Source organism: Sinohyriopsis cumingii, chromosome 10 (assembly GCF_028554795.1).
Source record: "Sinohyriopsis cumingii isolate HCF-2022 chromosome 10, ASM2855479v2, whole genome shotgun sequence".
NCBI lineage: Eukaryota > Metazoa > Mollusca > Bivalvia > Unionida > Unionidae > Sinohyriopsis > Sinohyriopsis cumingii.
In genome coordinates this window covers 86,370,213-86,390,049 of record NC_142970.1, presented here as the reverse complement: position 1 = coordinate 86,390,049, position 19,837 = coordinate 86,370,213, and the positions used below count along the sequence as shown (strand labels likewise).

Below are 19,837 nucleotides of genomic sequence, written 5' to 3'. Positions count from 1 at the left end.
TTTGAAGGGTTATGAGTTGGTACATTATGCATGTCGACAACAGGTCAGGAACTTTAAAAGTGAAACTGAATGGACACAAGTGGAATTTACAACAGAAAGGCAGCAATTATGTGCTTCGTGGTGCTCAGCCAAGAAGGTTGGACAGGATTACGATAACCCCAGATAACTCATTAATTGACGAGTTCACGAACTGCGTTCGCGGTGACGATAATACCTATATTGATGAGCAAAGGGTTGAGAAATTCAAGAATGATATTCTTGCAGGTGATGATATTTCCTTGACTCACAATGTTTCTTTGGTCCACTCAGCAGGTGTTTGGTAACAAATTATGTCGGTCTCCAAAATCTGGCACAACGTTTAGCAATCAAGTTCCTGATAAGACTTATCAGAAACCATTATCTTTTCCTACCGGCACTTATTGCAAGAACAAAAGTCACGTTATTGATGGCCGCTACAAATTTTAGAAAAGCAAGAGAATCAATACATACCTATTCCAAATACTTTTATTGTTATGAATCAATGTCACGATCATGTATTGAAAGCAATACATGTGCTGGTTCACACAAACCCCAGTCTAACTGTATTATGGAGAATTATGAACGGTATTCATTTATTATTATGCAGCGAATTGGCTGGAGATAAGGTTGTGGTTAATACATTTGTAACCGACATTCCTTGTTTGGATCACGAAGTCGATGATATTGAAAGTAAAGTTCCGGATTTATTCCCAGTATGTTACGTTACTAGAGCCATGGCGAAGAAAGATGTTAAGAATGATGTTGATCAGGTAATTATTCATTATGCTTTCGCATTTATTGACCAGGGATTTGATGAGGTCGCTATTTCTCCTGGTATAAATAAATCAAACTATATTGATGACAGTGATCCTCTTTTAAATACTCATTATCTTTACTCTAATCAGAGTGACTAACGACAATTACGCATTGTCGAACATGATATATCCTTTTTCACATTAGCGAAACTGTTTTTTTCTTAATTTATTTTTTTATTAAATGTGGTCATTATGAGGAAGTGGATACCACCTGAGTTACCCGCTGGTGACACTTGGCAATTGAGCTATCACATAGTTGTTACTACGTCGTGTAGACAGGAAATTGTTGCACTAGCCCATGAAACTAACTTGGCTGGTCATTTAGGGTTTCTTAAGTATTAAGACTTATCCCAGGACCATGAATTATTGTTACTGGCCGAAAATTGCAAGTGATGTTTGTTAACACTTTATGTCCCGCAACACGTGTTAATCTTAGGAAAATCGAATTAGAAGATACCTAGGGCTGATCGGCAGCATATTCCTGCATTTGACGAACATTTCATTGAATACTGGTAGTTATGTCTGTCCTTTACCTGAGACGAAGTCATGTAAAGAATACTTGTAGACCATAAGATGTAGGTTGAAAAGACTCCCAGAGGCAATTAATTTGGAAAATAATTAAAGTGAAACGATAGTAAATGATTCGATGACTTTTTTGCACCAATTGGGCCTTCACAAATCTCTCCAATATGATCAGGAGTCATATTGTATGTCTGACATTTTCCAGCAGTATGTATGAATTAGGTATCTAGCAATTTACTTGTTCTGCCTATTATTTCTTCATATTGTTTTGATAGTGAACAATATTTGGAAGATATTCATTTACTCTTATTTGCAGTTATGGAATCAGTTCAATAATCTTTAGGATTTAATCCCATTGAACTAGTGTTTGGACATAATGTATGTCGACCATTACAATTATTTAGAGAGAACATTCTTTCTAATGAAGAATCATAATTTATTATTTTTGACTATGTTTATAACTTCTAATATAAGTTGTCAATGGCTTGTGAAGTTGCAATAACTAATATTCACTCAACTCGGTCAAACATGAATTTAATGTATAAACACATATGCAAAGGAAAGGAGTGTTCAGTCTTGGTGATATAGTTCTGGTTCTCTTGCCTATGCCACAAAAATCCTTTTCAGGCTGGTTTTATGATTCTTGTTCAGTGGAAAAGAAAGTAAGTGACTCAAGTTATATAATTAACACTCCTGTGACTAGGAAAGAAAAAACAACTTTGTTATATACGTATGTTAAAGGAGTATGCTTAAACATATAGCATTGTTGACAATGGAATAAATGCAGTTGTATGTGGTCCACACTGTGATGATTTACATGATTTACATGATGGAATGCAATCGGACTGTAGTAACTTTGATGTAATGTTCGAAATTCAGAAATAGTAAATAATCTGGATCAGAAAATACCATATCTGCAGCAACAAGAAAAGAGTGGATTTAAACAACTATTTTTTGAATATGAATAAAACCTACCATGATGATGAAATTGTAGATTCCATACCCGTTAAACAGCATCTGTACAGGATAAACCCTTTAAACCAGAAGTGTTTGAAAACAAGAAATCCGGTATTTGTTGGAGAATGATTTCATAGAGCGAAGGTAAAGGCACTGAAGTTCAACATGCGTCTTGTACCAAAACCAGATATTACTTTCCGCATGTGAACTGACTATAAAACAATGAAAAGTATGAGTAAAGCAGATTCATTTCCATTGCCATAAGTCAATGATTGCAATGTTATAATTGGAAAGGCAGACTATGTCACCAAATTTGACCTTTTGAAATGAATTTGGCAAAGTATACTGCTAGAAAGGGCAAAGGAAAGTTTGGCATTCATGTCTCCAGATGAACTTTATCAATAAAAATGATTGCCTTTTCTAACGAAAGATTTGCCTTGTACCTTTCAACGTTTAATGAACATGATTAGATTTGTTAGGCTTGCATCGTTCATGTCGTAAAGCTACTACGATTCTTGGAAAGATCACTTGGAAACCATCCGGAAATTATCTGATACACCCATGACAGTTAATGTATCCAAATTGAGTTTTGTCATGCTTGTGCTACATTTCAAGAACATATAGTGTGGCACGTACAAGTTAAACCTATAGAAGTTAAGGTCAATGATATATATGAATTAAATGTGCCTATCAGTAAAATGCAACTAATGCGATATTTTGATATGTATGAATATTATCGGAAATTGTCCTCAGCGTTTTCATAACAGCAGAAACTCTGATCAATTTTCTGAGCAAGAAAACCAAGTTTTATTGCTCTGAAATATATCAAGAGGCTGTTCATGAGTTAAATGCTATAGTTCCGATTGCACTAGTTATTTCAGCTCCAAATTTATATCAGTCATTGAAAACGTCAGATGATACAAGTGATGTGGGTGTTGATGAAATATTGACTCATGAAGACAAAAATGATGTAGATTATCAAGTGGTCCATTTGTCTAATATATTAAGTAAACACCGTATAAATTATTCCACAATTGCAAAGGATTGTTTGGCTTCGTAACTAGCCTTGCAAACATTCTCAAGTGTATATTAGTTCAGCTCCTTCTCCAACTAATGTTTTCAGTAATCACAGCCCCCCTTACATTTATTGGAAGATGACCAAAATCCTATAAATTTTTAAGGTGGATGTTAGTGTTGCAGACATGCAATAATCACATCAGGCACATCAAACGAAAAAAATCTAATTGTAGATGCACATTCACATGTATATAAGTATTATCTTGCTTCATGTGTATTTTATGTCGTTCATCAGACATCATCTGATGTAATTTTAATCGCATGCATGTTCGATTAATAGTTTAAAGAAAGCTTTAGTGTATGACCATTTCGATTTTTATAAAGAGAGTTGTTACATATATTCAATTGTTATTATCTATTAGGCTTTTTATCATTAGCTGTTATGAACATTTCATTTTTATTATATGTTGGTTTTTCTAATGAATATATGTTGTATACATTTACATTCTGTACTTCACCCTATTCAAAATTAAGTTCGTTGTATAACTGATTAGGAACATTGATTTGTAAACAACATATTACATAGCTCATATTTTTCCAATATTCAGATTATTATCTTAATCTGAGTCATTGGTATTATCCATAGACCATTTGTACCTGGTGTTTACCACATTCTTTATTTATAATTTTTGTTCGAAGCGTTATCTTGTTAACAACTTATATTGGTCAAGAAATGAATCTTTGACCTTCATCCTGTCCTGTTATTGTGTCTTACTTTTTGATATAATCATGCTTGCTTGCAAAATAACTCATTGTTTCATTAACATCCTTAGCAGAATTATTATTATTTTTGTGTTCAGGTCTTTTACTGATATGTGGCATTATTTATTCAAGATATTTTTTACTGTAAATACAAACTACTCATCAATAATATTCGTGAACAGAATCATCAATTTATAATTATTGTAAATTGAGACAAGGATATCATATATTAAAATATTATGAAACATCAAAATGTTGTTTGCACACATCCACACTCTAGACCATTGACATATTAACATATTCGAGTCTACAGGCACGGCATATCAGCACTTTGAGCTTTTGATATTATTTTGGGTACCGCTGAAATTTGATTAAAACTGTATTCATTAGGACCTGTGAAACAACATTTTGGACTAACTTGGGATTTAAATCACAATAACATAAGTTCGTTTTAAATTTTCACTTTTCTTTGGATAAAATCACTTGTTAAATTTACAGCAATTAGTTTTTCGGTCTTATATGTGGCTTAAATTAAGACATGTATATAGCACAAAACGTATCTACAATATTTCACCGAATAATATTTATAACTCGTTTGATTTGGAGCCATTCAGATGTGATAGGTCGTTGCATGAACGTTTTAAAAACCCTTATCTAGCTTAAAGATTTCCCCATTAATGGACATCGAATATCAATCAGATCACTTCATTTTCGTTAGGTTGCTTTTGCCTTATTGTAGTTTTACGTTGTTAACGTTGCGTTTTCTTGAGTTATAGCTGTGATGCGTTGCGTTATATGTCTTGAGTCATTCCCCCAATAGACTGTGGACTGTGTCCACTTTGTACATTTCATTCGACAGTATGTGCTCTCTTTCTTATCATTATTCTATTTTTGTATTTTGATTATACATTTTTACACAGAGCTGTTCGCTAATTTTCCATTGGTACCTCATCATTGCGAATGCTTGGGATATTTTGATCTTCATTATCCAGAGTACGCCTACAGTGAGTTACTATGAGTTTGATTCAGATTCCTGTTTTTTCTATGTAACGACAATGTGGACTCTCATCGTTTTTACAGCTAAAATATACTTGCATACATGGGATCTCATATAATTTTTCATCCTAGATCTAAAGAGAGGGTGATATATATATATATATATATATATATATATATATATATATATATATATATATATATATATATATATATATATATAATGAAGAAAAAATATGCTTTCATTTTCATTCGAAAATATCAGTGAACAAAATTTGAGAAATGATAACTTTGAAATATTTAATCTACACATGGATATTTGCATATTGTTAACGTTTTTATTTAATATTCCCTTTTTAAACAAATGTATTTACCCATTCCAATTCAGTTTCAATATATGTAATGTTATATACAAAATCCAAACGGAAATTTTTCTTATTGAATTATGACAACAATTACAAACTTATAATATGATGTCTTCGTGTAGATTACTATTTCAGATAAACTACAAATATTCTTGATTTTATCACACATTTTACATTTCCGTGTTCATTCTGAGTAACAGTAGAGGAGAGGTTCAGAAGAGAGTTATTCTGTCAAGCTATTATTTGCAACTTATTAAAGTGTAACCCTGTCATTAAAATCAGTTCAAGAATGAAACTTAATCTCTAGATAATATCTGTTTTTTCACACAGGTAACTATAAAGCTAAACACACGTGTCAGGAGAAGGATCCGGCTTTTAAAGGTAGGTATATTAATATACAGCTTTAAACATGCTCTTAGGTTTAACATATCTCGTAATTCTCTACGTTTACGTGTTTAACCATTTTAGAAACATGTTTACTACGTCCTTGTCTAGTTATTTTATTTATTCGTGCCAATTGTTTCGTTATGAGTTTATGTCTATTTGCATGTATTGTATACTCATGAACTGCGTATTGTTCTGTTCTTCAGTCGTTAGCTATTTGAAGGCTCTGAGACACTTTGTCTATTATATCCATTAACATCAAGCTAGGCTGTGTTAATCCACTTTAGAAAGGATTTTAACATTGTTTAACACGTGACCAGCAACTATTCTTGTGTTGTTGTTTTGTTTCTAACAGAAAAAACTCTAGTCCGCCTCACTTTAATTATTACGGAAAACCGCATATCTGTTGTAACAACTCTAAACCCTGGGCTACCTATAACACCGGTCTTCACACTTATCTGTATTACAAGAAAAGCCTAAACTAATAGTCATTTGAATTTAGGATTTCTAAACCAGTTAACCTATATAAAGTTCTGGTCCGCCTAACTTTTAGGCCACTGACCTTTGAATTGGTAGGTAAAATCCTGCACTTTTAGGTTATGGACCTTCAGGATATTTTGTTAACAAGGAAAACATTGACTACGCGAGTTAATGACCTTCAAATTCATTGGTATCAATATAAATATCAGCGCCACTGGTTTTCAACATATGAGCACTGGTCTGTAAACCTTTCTGATATTAAACTGGCTCATCTTGGCCACTGATCATTGAAATAGTTATTTTAATAACATGGTCACCAACACCTGTATGCAAATAACAAAGGTGGCATGAAAAGCCAGAGCATATACTCCATGTGTATTGACCACGTAATGAATGTTTTAATACATTTGAACACTCACATTTTATCTGATAAAGATGAGCAAAACATTTAAAACTGATATTTGAGTAGTTTTCTGAAGTAACAGTTATGTCCATGTATGTGTATCTTGTGTCAGGAACTGTATTGTCTTATGCATAAACCTGCATTTGAACTACTCTTTCAGCTATTCAGATTCAGAATTACGAACACTAATCAACTAAAGGTTACTAGATGGCGTCGGACTAATGTTGGATTACTTTGTCGGGTTCCATTTATTTAGAACTTTGCACTTGAGTAAACCTTAGTCAAATGTTCAATAGTTCACGCAAACTCTATGGAGAAGAAATGTATGCATAAAATCCATTTATTATATTTCCAATATGTGACTCATCAATATGCATTTAATACAAGAAGTTATATTTTATACAAGACTCACCAATATTCATTTTATACAGTTATATTTTATACAAGACTCATCAATAGTCATTTTATACGAGAAGTTATATTTCTTCATGATTCTCAATATGCAATTTCCTTAACTGCTGCGACCGAGCATTTGGCCACTGTATAGTGGCAACCCGTATCGATAATTTATATAAGAACTATAACTGCCTAAATGGGACCAAACAGAGGAATTCGGAATACAGTGAAGCATGTTAAGGGAAGTTGATCTGCATTCATATAGAAAATTAAAGAAGCAACATGTTCCTTTTTGCGACATTTCTCTTTGTTCAATTTACAAATTTTATTTTTCCAGATATTATTCAAAGGTTTTACTTGCATACAGACCCATATAATCCAAACTTAATGATCAGTAGAGGTCAGGGAGGAACCCATCATAGCGGTGAGTGAATGTATGCATTTGTGTGTGTTTGCAAGTGTGGCTTTTTTTAATAACACTTCGTAAATTTTTAAAATAGTTCTTCATTTAAAAACATTTGATTTCCGTATCTATCGAATCGTAGCTTCGTGTTTCTTTTTACTTATTTGTTTATTGTAGATGATACATTTGAAGTTATATGTATTTGCCAAGTGCTTACTCTGCTCGCTACAAGGTAAAAAGAGAAACATTAAGTTTCTTTTCTGTTTTTCACATATTGGATTAACAGTTTACATTTGAAAATTTATACTTTTGTGAATATAAAAATCTGATCAATTCCTTTTTATTTTTCCAGTTTGGCATGTTCTATCAGAGGTTAGCGACTCTGAATGTCGGAATATTCTGATAAAGAATCTTGCATGTAAGTTATGTATAATGTGCATGACTTTCATCTATGCATGAATCATTACACATTGTATAATTCTGTTATATTTACCCATTATACAATATATATATATAGTATGTTGAATGTCTTATTTTTCATTCATTGACCATTTTTTTTTATAAACTCAAGGAGACTTATATAACCATAACGCAGGATGTATAGCACATAAAATCTAATATTTAAACAACGAATCAATTCGGTGTAAATATTCCAGAGAGACAGCGTGTATAAAGTAACTACATTATCTAAGAATCTCCGACTACATGTATTTATCTTGACCGGGTTAAAAATAATTGCGTCGAAATATTAGGAAATATACAGATGATTTGACCATAACAACTGAATTCACTTAAAGTGTCCGACAATGCAACACAAAAACACCAACAAAATGGGCAATATAATTCGTTCGGCGAGACCCAGGAAGATTCTTAGTCATATCCATGTGAATCGCTGGTCGATACAGATAGACGAAAGGACAGAATACATTAAGATCTACTATCATCATACCTTCCAAATATAAATAAGCCGATCTGTTCCGCTAAGCATGTACCTTATAAGGACTTCGCACCAGTAAGTAATCTAACGCAGTCTTACTGCTACTTATATCAGACCCACACAGCAGCTCGTCCCGCGTTTCGCACTTTAATGAAATCTGATGCAAAAACCGCTATGACACTTTGTTTTTGCAGATTCTTATGTATTGTGGGAGATTGTTCTGTTGACGGGGTGGGGGTGGCAGGTGATCGTATGGTCTGAGGCGCTCGCCGTTACAAATCAAACACATTGCACCTCATGGCGCATGGGATTGAAATTCGGGTATGAGAGAAAACGTACTAGTAACTTCCATACAGTTGGTGGTTCGGGGTCAGCCTGGTCTGTTTCTTCCTCCTCTAAATATATTGTCTGTCCGCTATTGCATATAATGTGCCGACAAAATAGATTTAAATCCACGTAACAACTAACCACGATCTGTTGATAATATATAATTTGATAATCGATAAATTGAAATTAAGCTGTCTTATTTTCACAGATACATACGGTGGTAAAAATACGACAGTTACGTACGAATGCCGCCCAGGTAAAGTATATGGAGTTTGTATATTCTAAATACAATGAATTTACCATTAAAATGTATTGAATTTAACTGTATTTAAGCGTTATGTTTTATGTTGTTTGTTCATTTATTTTTAATTAACACTTTAATAGCAGTGAACAGAAAAGGTGTAGTAGTAATCTTCTAAAGAAATATATGAAGTCTGTATTTTTAAATTTGTAACTGTTTCAAGTAAACACTCGTTTAAGCCTTGACGAACATATACTTTATGGAATGGGCATTTGGTTTATTTTGTTGACACTTATGATAGTCACTGATCTTGCTTTCAATAATGACTGTAAAATGTAAATATTCAGATATATTAAACCTTGTAATAGGTTAAATGTATTCTTACATCTGTATGCGTCCAATCATAATCATTCCTTATTAGTGTATTAAGCAACAAGATCCACCTCTAAATATTTAGAGCAATGATGTAGTTTGGATTTTAAAGAAGTGTAATGTGCGATTTGAAATTGTACTATATCATTCTGCACTTTCAAAGTCATTGATAACACGTGCTATGTTTCCACAGGTTTTAGTTCTCTTTGCGAGTTTTGATACGGCTTCAATATGTTTCTAAACCAGGTTCTAAACTAAACATGATCTTCTCAGACATAAGGCATAACAAATTGTTTCGATTTTTTTCAAGTACGTATGCCATTACACACCTTGACACATCCATCAATGATGTCCCACACCACCTCAACACCAACTACGTCGTCGACGTCTACGACAAAAGCAACGACTTCGGTTCATCGTACTTCACATGCGCATGTGACTACCATTGATACAGGCAATTCTTAAAAACGATTTTCGTCACGTTTTCATCCATAATGTTTATAGATGTACGCAAATATGCTAACATAAGATGTCTTTAAACATTTATAACGCATTCAATTAAAGTTAGATATCACTCTTTAGAAACGTACACTCTTCAACTTTGATTTTTAGATATATAAATAGACACAGACAATGTTAAGGTTTTAAATCTTGCATACGTTGAAGATGGATATTTTAAAAGTTGGTGGCTAATATAGTTTCTTATTGTTCAATGCCACAATTTCAATATTTTTGTGACATATGATTTGAATCTATATACTAAAACTTTTATTCGACAATGCTTCTATTTTTCAAATAGCTACCCATTTTCATCCTGTAACAAGTTCATCAAGTAAATTGCATACCTCCTCAACACCAACGAGATTGACAAAGCCAACGAACAAAGTAACACCCCTTCTTCACCAAACGACCTCTCCAGCGCAAATTACACATTTTCACACAGGTTCTTTACGAGAAAGTCCTGACTTCTCCTTCAATTTTCTCTAAGTATATGTATGTCACTATTTAGTGGCTAGTTTACAGTAAACAGCTTCAAAGGTGGAATTAGGCGTATATCTATATTTGTATAATCATATTATGGGAACACAAAAGAGCTTCGTTTATAATACGTTCTTACGAGAATCAATCTATCCAACATATAAATGTGATTGTGGATTGCGATAAAGTTATGTTGACTTGGGGAAATATGTTTCATTTATTGTTGTTTATCACCCAAGCTCACCCTTTTAATTGATATATACTAATACGAAATATCGTATATTATGTCCAGAGAAGTACGATACCTGTTACAACTAGGAGCATGTTTAAAGCTTGACTAACCTAATACAAATCATGCAGATCTTTCAAATTTTATTCTTAGCTGATTGTGGTCTGTAGTACGGTTTTACGAAGATATTTTTTGAGGTTGCCCTTGTCATTTGTTCCTGCTTTTCTAGCCTCCACCAGTATCGACTCTGCGACATGGACTACCCGAACAGTAGGAACAATACAGGTCACTGCGGTACTGAATACAACAACCTCCACACCAGTGATCAACATGTCTTTAGGTAACGATTTAAACCTATGAAACGCGTTCATCTCTTTTCCTAAAGAGCTTGTTTTAACAAAAAGACAAAGAGAACGGGAAATTTGACTATATTACTAAAACAATATTCAATTCCTCTTTTTGAATTTGCCTTCTTACCTTTAATGTAAATCGGTACATCGATCTATGAAGCTTAATCGATGGTGCAAACAGCACGTTTCCTGGCCATGTTTAATTTTACTGGAGCAAACGAAACATGAAATTAACCGAGACGCATGCTCCTATTGTTAGGTGTTTAGGCTCAAATAAACAGTAACACACAAAGAGTGATACAACAAGTTTTTGTAAAATTTAACAAATAATTTATTTTCCTGGAAAATTCTGTAAAAATAAAAAATGGAGATGAACTTACGGTTTCAAGAATCAACTCCAAAAATACTCTAAGAATAATCTGCGAATTAAATTGCAAAAGTCCTAGTAATAAATGTTCTAATAATTTCAAGTTGAATCCTGATGGAAAATCCAAGATGGAGAATGATCATGTATGATGTGTTCAGTACTGTGCTTATCTACAGTTCCTTGTAGAAATACAAATAATAGCACTCAGATGTTGGAAATCCAAATTAAACTTGTAAGCAATGTCTTTCCAAAATTGCTGTGTGAGCACTCCTCAAAATATTTACAGAGAATACAGAATTAATCCTTTTGAATTCCAACTGATCTAAAGAAAATTATAGCTCAAATCTGGCTACAACAAATTAACCTGGCAGCAGTGTGAAATGCCCAAAACTGAGATCTCTTTCTCTATAAAAAAGGTTATATTGTATATTTGTTTATACTAATACTACTGCCACCAACACCATCATCACCACTACTAATGATACTAATTATTATTGTTATTATTATTATAGCTTAGTGTTACCTATTATGATTTGCACCCACTTGTCTCAATGCAAGCACTGTATTTATCAAGCACAATTGTGGGTGATATTGCTTTGTCCAGTACGCTATGAGGCTACGTAAGAGTAGCTTATCATGTCTGCTTAATTAAGCTTGATCAATAATTCTTTTTAAGATTTTGGAATTGATATTACTTCTCGAGGAACGTCAAAAGTAAGTTACCAAAAAATATCGATTTGATACCTTGGAAATTATCGATGTAAATTAGATTAAACAAAATACATCAGCACATCTTAAATGAAACGTTCTAAATCTGTGTCGTCCCATGTATCTTTTTCAGCCACCTGCAACAAGTATAAGTTGATTCACGATATCGCGAATGAGCAGATCATAAGTTCGTTATTAAAATGTCCCTCCAAGGTTTACAGCTCCGACCAGGTGCCTCTAACCTATTGCAATTCTTCTCCTGTAACGATGACATGGAGACCCGGTCCAAAGGTATGCTGAGCCTCTGTTGTCACCGTTCATCGAGTATTTAATGTTGCATCAACTTGTGTGGATTGTCATATCTGCATATTATCAATTTTATGAACAAACGTCTAATTTTTATTTGATTTGCTTCAGTTTTTATTTAATTATCTCTTTTCACCCGGTTTGATTATGTTGACTCAACAATTTATATTTTACATGTATTAACGTGAATGCCCACTGGCACCAAAACATATATTAGTGACAATCACACATATGCGAATTTGTTAGCAATATATTTATTATACACAAGTTCCTCGTGCAGAAAAATACTAACACTTTGCAATTCTACATTAAAATGAAATAAAAATGACATCTTGCAGTACAGTGTTATCATGGTAGCAAATTATTGACCGCTTCGGTGGCCTAGTGGTTAAAGCGTCGACTTCGGATGCGGGAAGTCGACGGTTCGATAACTGGCCGAGTCATACCAAAGACTTACATACATGGAACTAACACCTCCCTCGCTTGGTGCTCAGTATTAACAGGTTAGTGTTAGGACTGGTCGGCCTGGTGTCAGGATAATGTGACTGGGTTAGACATCATGCTACGTGTCTGCGACATAATGCCCAGTGCAGTGAAAGTCATCACTATAAACTGCCACACTCCAGACATGCAAAATCAATAATACACACACACACACACACACACACTGGCAAATTCTTAAACTTTGCTTACATCACGAGAACATAATACTTTACTGGTAAGATGAAATCTGTAGTGATTTCATGAGCATTTTTAGTGCACAGATGTTTTGTATACGGATATTGGATATGAATACGGACGACCTAATGTTACTTTCTTTTATGTTTTACAAGGTTATGGACATGTGTCAGTCTCTCCCCCTTTATATCCCGATCGCTACATTTATGGGAGGGATTTTCAATCCAGTTATAGATATTGCTGGAATTTTTCTTGGATGTACTGAAAACAGCTTTAAGGTAAGTGATCATAAGATGTTACAGAACGTCTCTGACAATACGATTATTGAGTCACAGACTTTGTTTCCTTGACTGAGACATTAAATGTGATTCTGCATTCAAACCAAGTGATTGGTTTTCTTTAAACTAATACGATGATTAAAAGTCATAATGAATACTGTTTATGTATTTTCAAGAATCGCTGAAATATATTCTCTCGATAATGTAACTTTAAATATATTTAAGATCAGCTGTGCGCGGAAACAGCCCATCGAACCATCAGGTAAAGAATAATCCGTCCACTAAATAAATTAAATATTTTGTTAAATTTGGCATTTTTATCCCGGAATACATACAGGGTGATGACTGAAAGAGAACATTTAATAAATGGTGAAATTTTAATGTACAATCAGCACAAGCCATCCAACATACAAAAACATGAAATTTTCTGAGCTAAATGGTAAAATTATCTTACAATACTTTTCATTCAATTTCCCATATCAGTACCTTGACATATCACATAAATTATTTGGCCTTAATGTAAAAGGCTTTTTGTATATTTCGTTACAAAGCCTGGTTTTATAATTATTTGAGAAATTAGCAGCAGATCTTGAACGGATAAACATTCGTATTTGTATGCATATGAGTAAATTATCTCCCGTTTTCAGTTTTTATTGTCATTCTTTGAGACAAAAAACGGTAACTGAGTACGTATTTACTCATGAACGGAATATTTGTGTCCGATACTGTCTTCTACTGGTATTGCTTCTTTATTGTTTGATTTCTCGCAATTTGAAATCACTACTTATGGTCAAATAGTCCAGGTCAACTAAGAAATCCAAGAACGCTTTGTTATGCTACTTTGACTTTTTTATATTGACTTCGTCTAGATTTTTTCATAATGTTGGCGGTATTTTTCAGACTAATTGATCAATTACTCTTTATGTTCTTAAAAGCAAAATGAAAGTCCGGCTCTTAATAATTGTTATTGAAGTTCTGCTCTTTATTTTTTATAGTAAATGTCATGAACATAATATACGCAGATAAGGATTACTTTGCACAGTTGATATTACGTCTCATTATCAAATAAGCGAGTGTAAATTTTACACACTTACAGGCATTACTTAACTGTTGCACCGATGATATTTGATATTATCTTGTAAAGAACAATATACCTACATTTAGACACAAAAAAGCCACCGTAGGTAATTACCCCATCCGTTAATACAAGTTTTAATTATTCATTACCGCCATTCTGAAAATGTTGTGCTTGATATGTATTAAAACATAAAGTTTTCGAAAGTTAATAAACATTATAAAAGTTATTTGTAAAGAGAGGCATGTAGGTGTACATTTTGAAACTAGCTTCTTTAGATTCTTTCTTTATATAGTTATCTTCAAATAAACAAATGCATTGCTAGTTTTCAAAAATCTGACCCAAACTATATTAAATAATAAAAACAAAGATTATCAGCATTGTTTTGTTTTTATTTTTATATACAATACCCGTTCAAGATAGTATATTGAGAAACGGTCGGGAAGGCAACACGAATTTAAAAGCAAAACAAATAATCTTCAAGCCACTGGACTGAACAAAACGAAACATAGCCACACCGAGACCAGCATTTGCGGACACGAATATTAAATATAAAAAGAGAAAGATTTCACAAAACGATCATACATACACTTGTGTTTACAAAGATGATGAGTGCAAGCAAACATGCATTAATACCTACCTCCTTCTATCCCTCCTTTAAATTATTGTTCCATTCGTCCTATTGGTGTAGCCATGCTTGAATCCATAGTGACCTGAATGTATTCATACACACCAATATATATACATATAGACAAACCCACCTAAGTGCAAATTTGCATACATCTCACAGCTGTCATAGTGTATATGTTATATACTTTCACTGTTTAGATGCCTGCAATGTAAAAAAAGAAAGATGTGCAAGGCAATATAAATTAAAGATGTATTTGAAGATTACAAAGATGTGCTTTGTGTTATGCATTTATGTGTAATATTTCATTATATTCTATGCTAAGCAGTGAATTACTTCATTTCTAATTAAAATAATACTGATATTTCACAGTAGTGAAAAAATAACAATATTTATTCACTACAGTGACTACTTTTTTAGGGGGTCAGAACATATTTACCTCCCTTTGATTTTCTGTCAGTGATCTACTTTTTCCTTATCGTTGTTTTCTTATTAATAATCCCTGTCTGTTATCCTTGAAACTTGTAATTTGTTATTTTGGAAATATCAGTTAATTTTTATCAATCTGATGTGAAACTTCATTTTGTGTTTTACTCTATTGGATCTATTTTTTAGAGGATTATGTTAGTCCTCCACACCTACATATCTATTCACACAGAGTATTACCTGGCTTTAAGATTGTTTTCATTTATTAGTATCATTTTATACATTTTCAATGCTGACATTTCAATTATCATTTCAGATAGCCATTGCTTTCTGCAATGCCAAGCTACATATTGACCACGTTAATGTGACCATGGCATCAATTTTGCATTACCCGGACGCTTATCATGTCATATTAAGCTAAGCAGATGCATATAATCTTATGCTTTTGTGACACGTGTGTAAAATAAAAAAATACATTATTATATGGTACTTACAGTACACTAATTAAATTCAGTGGTTTTTCTGTTGTTTTTGTGTTGCCTTGTTTGAGACGAAAGAAACTGAAATGCAAGCAGTTGATTACAATTTGTAGTGCACTTACGGCTTGTTCCGTCATATATATCCCAAAATAAACAAGTGACCCTGTAGGTTTCCTTTTGCAATGTTATATAATCCAGTATGATTAGCTTTAATGGAATTATCTTTCTCCGAGCATTCATGTTTACTCTTAGTGACTTTGATAATCAATCGGTCTATATCGTGTCAACAAGGACGTATCTGAAGCTCAAATGCTTTCAGATACATTTTGTGAACTCTGTAACCCGTCTCGCAGACATAATTTCATTAATGGAATGAAACACATCATGTTTCAAATGTTAAAAGAATATGACCCTGTATTGCGTGCCATAATTTTCCAATTCACATTATAGTTAACATTGTATTTGAAAGACTCATTTTAATACATCGTTGAAAAAGTGTCGTGATGATAGTACACTTCTATCAGTTCAAACATGGAAACGTTACAAAATAATACACACACACACAAACACAAACACATGTGTGTGTGTGCCCTTTCATACATCGACAAATATTTGTATATTCAACGGGAGATAGGTTAACCCTTCTCCTTGACGCGCCCTGGCTTCGTTTTCAGCATGAATACTTCTGAGGTACCTACATCATACTGTTTTTAACTAAGTAGAAGATTTTGTTTTCAGTAAGGTAATAAATGAATGTCATTTACAATATGTCATAAAAATGCATCGACACAATTTATAAAGTTGTCCATACCAATTAGAACAAAATATGAATCCTGAGGTCATGTTATACACGTTTTAATGTTTAAAAAATCTCAAATAATTAGTAAGAACTATTAATTCATGTTTTCAGTGTGTATATGAAATAAAACTCCTTTTATGTTACATTTATATTCATAATCGATACTTGTGATATATAATGGAATGATTTGGAGTTTTCATTTCGATTTTTGTAAATGTTATAAGCTAAGATATTATATGTTTTAATCTTAACTCATTTTCAGTAGGACCTATGTAGATGGATGCCCATTTCACACAATATATCAGTATATTACATTTTTTTGAATTACAATAAATATCTTGTTTAACTGTAAATGTCTTACCAGGAGGTGTTGAGTGGTATAGATGTGTGATGATGATATGCTTGTTACATTTAGTCCCTTCGTGTACACACTACGAATTCCTTCTGTTAGTAGATTTGGAATTTAATAGCCTGGTTAAGGAGTTTTGGATTGTGTATTGTTTTTTGGATGGAAGGCGTAGTGTATTGGATATTATGTTTTTAGCGATTTCATCTCCTTCTTTTATATTATATCCTTTTAATGTGATTTTTGCGCGAGTATAGACACTACAAATATCGTTTTTTGATAGTGGCTGCGATGCATTCGATGGTATAGGTAATACGATGGATATTATGTTTCTGAGTTTATTCATTCTACTCTTTTCTTCAGATGGTAAATATGGAGAAACCATACAATTCTTTTCCGATTGTATGTATGGAATTTGGATGGTACATTTCATCTCCGTCGTTTACACAATACAGGTATCTTCTGATAAAACTGCTGTGGGATTAAAGAGACTGCACAAGGCATTTTAGATTGTGTTGGGGGTATATGATGGTAGAGGTGGTGTGTTGTATTGGATGTTTACACACTACCCTTTCTTTTGTTTGTGAGATAACTAATTTTGTTATTTTTTATACCTTTAATTTGTGGGACAATTTTGTACAAAAGTGCCTTTTTAAACATACACACACACACACACACACACACACACACACACACACACACACATATATATATATATATATATATATATATATATATATATATATATATATATATATATATATATTTGCGGGAAGATTTTATTTTCGGTCAACTTTATATTTTGTATTAGTTTTGGAAGTTGTAGTATTAATGTTAGCCACGGCCATATTTTGAATTCCTTCAATTAATTTGTAAGTTTCCCAGTACTGGGTATTTTTGTAATTTTATTCCTAGTTTTAGTTTCGGCTAATCAAATATAAGTTACATATTTTTCAGTCGATATTAAGCTCCAGAATAGTTTCGAAACTTTAGTGCTACTTTCAGCCTTGAAAATTGTTTTTACGAAACATTTCGAATAATTTTCAGTTTCAATTAAAGTCCGGTACAATTTATTGAATTTTAATTCTTTAGTATTGTCGATTTCAATATAAACGTTTTGGCATTTCTCAGTCGCGACAAGAATCCGGGACATTATTATTGCAATTTTACCACTACTTTTAGTCTCAGCCAATTTAATCAAATCTTCTGAAACTTTCTTTGTCCCCGTTCAATTCTGGGACAATTTCTGAAATTTAGCTATATTTTTAGTCACATAAAGGTCAATCAGATCTCAGGGAAAGAGAGATACTGCTCTATCATTACCATACGGCATTGTCCATGGTGTGTGTATGTGTCTGTCAAATTAACATTACCGAATCCGTTTTACGCGATTAACACTTGAGACACTCTAAAGGTATTATCGACCCTTGAAACACTTATGAACTTATACACACTTTTGTGACTAAGTCATTTGATAGTATATTAAATTCACACTTTAAAATAGTTTATTGGTTCGTAAGGGATGATATCTTTTTTTCAACTAATTACCATACATCGTGAACTTGGGATCAAATCCCACTACTATGTTGTTAAAAATAATAATAATAACGATAATAATAATAATAATAATAATAATGCCTCTTTATTTAACGAGGATAACATATTGTATCATGATAAACTTATCTGCCATGTGCTGTTCATGCTTTTCCTTTAACTTATTTGGATTTGATTATTAATACTAGACTCGTCTCAATAATTGTAGCTACAAGTAAATCCAGTTTAGTGAATGGGTGTTGCCTTTTCCGATTGTTCTACAAAAAATAATGAATCAATCATATCGTACACTTTTGTTCTAATATTCCTAACGGCATTAGAAAAGAATCAGTGAAAGTTTGGCTAAATAAAAAAGCGAAAACATTTATTTACGATTCAATCATGAATTTATAACCGGTCCTCTTAAAATAGTATTATAAAGAATGTATGCTAGGTTAAAATAAATTAATTAGAGCCGAACAAAGGGACAGCTATGCGCACTAAAGCGATACCAATTCATGCTACCCTAATATGTTGGTAGTTGCAAGACACACTGATTGATAGAATGACGAATAATCACGGAAAATAATTTAGAGCTTATTTGAGAAAGAACTGGAAAAATATATATTACACAACTTCTTGATAGTGCGAACTGGTCATATATATATATATATATATATATATATATATATATATATATATATATATATATATATATATATATATATATATTGGGGACTTCTTCATTGGTCATATTCGCTACATCATCTCGAACTCTTATTTCATCTTGTATTTATATATACAAAGGTGAACATTTCTTATAGTATTTCATAAAGAGTGGCTATCATTCAAAGGATCAGAAATTAGCAAGATTACATAAACATATTTGCAAGCACACCTCCCCGACTACATATTGAAACGGAGAGCGACAAGAAATGTTCCAACGAAGGGAGATAACTGAGGGAAGATCAACTCATCATCAAACGGAATTCCTTCAATCACAACATATTGCTCGCGGAACACTATTATTATACAGATGGTATGAATATAGGAACAATTAATTTGTTGTAGTTATCAACCTAAAAATGTTTCTTGAACGAATGGAAGGTATTAATTCTAACAAGAAGTGCCCCAAAACTGACTTTTAAAAAAATCTTATTAGGTCTAAATTTAACTTTGCTTAAAGATAAACCTGGGTAAATAAATTAGGTTCCGGTAGATGTAGAACATGTTATCTCTACATAATAGAAGGAGCATCGATA

The 19,837-nt window shown here is 32.7% G+C and overlaps 2 protein-coding genes across 2 annotated transcripts; both read left to right on the top strand.

The window, feature by feature from the left end:
* The first annotated feature begins 701 nt into the window (after nucleotides 1–701).
* LOC149790522 (uncharacterized) lies at nucleotides 702–10,006 on the top strand. Its single transcript, XM_089971406.1, has 6 exons — nucleotides 702–788; nucleotides 5,783–5,833; nucleotides 7,453–7,539; nucleotides 7,871–7,936; nucleotides 8,991–9,038; nucleotides 9,706–10,006. The coding sequence occupies exons 3-6, from the start codon at nucleotides 7,503–7,505 to the stop codon at nucleotides 9,858–9,860; spliced, it is 306 nt and encodes a 101-aa protein (XP_089827532.1). The 5' UTR covers nucleotides 702–788; nucleotides 5,783–5,833; nucleotides 7,453–7,502; the 3' UTR covers nucleotides 9,861–10,006.
* A 161-nt stretch (nucleotides 10,007–10,167) lies between these two features.
* Nucleotides 10,168–15,839, top strand: LOC149790521 (uncharacterized). The gene is made up of 5 exons (XM_089973234.1): nucleotides 10,168–10,338; nucleotides 10,832–10,942; nucleotides 12,161–12,318; nucleotides 13,167–13,289; nucleotides 15,735–15,839. The coding sequence occupies exons 2-5, from the start codon at nucleotides 10,933–10,935 to the stop codon at nucleotides 15,837–15,839; spliced, it is 396 nt and encodes a 131-aa protein (XP_089829360.1). The 5' UTR covers nucleotides 10,168–10,338; nucleotides 10,832–10,932.
* Nucleotides 15,840–19,837: the final 3,998 nt, after the last annotated feature.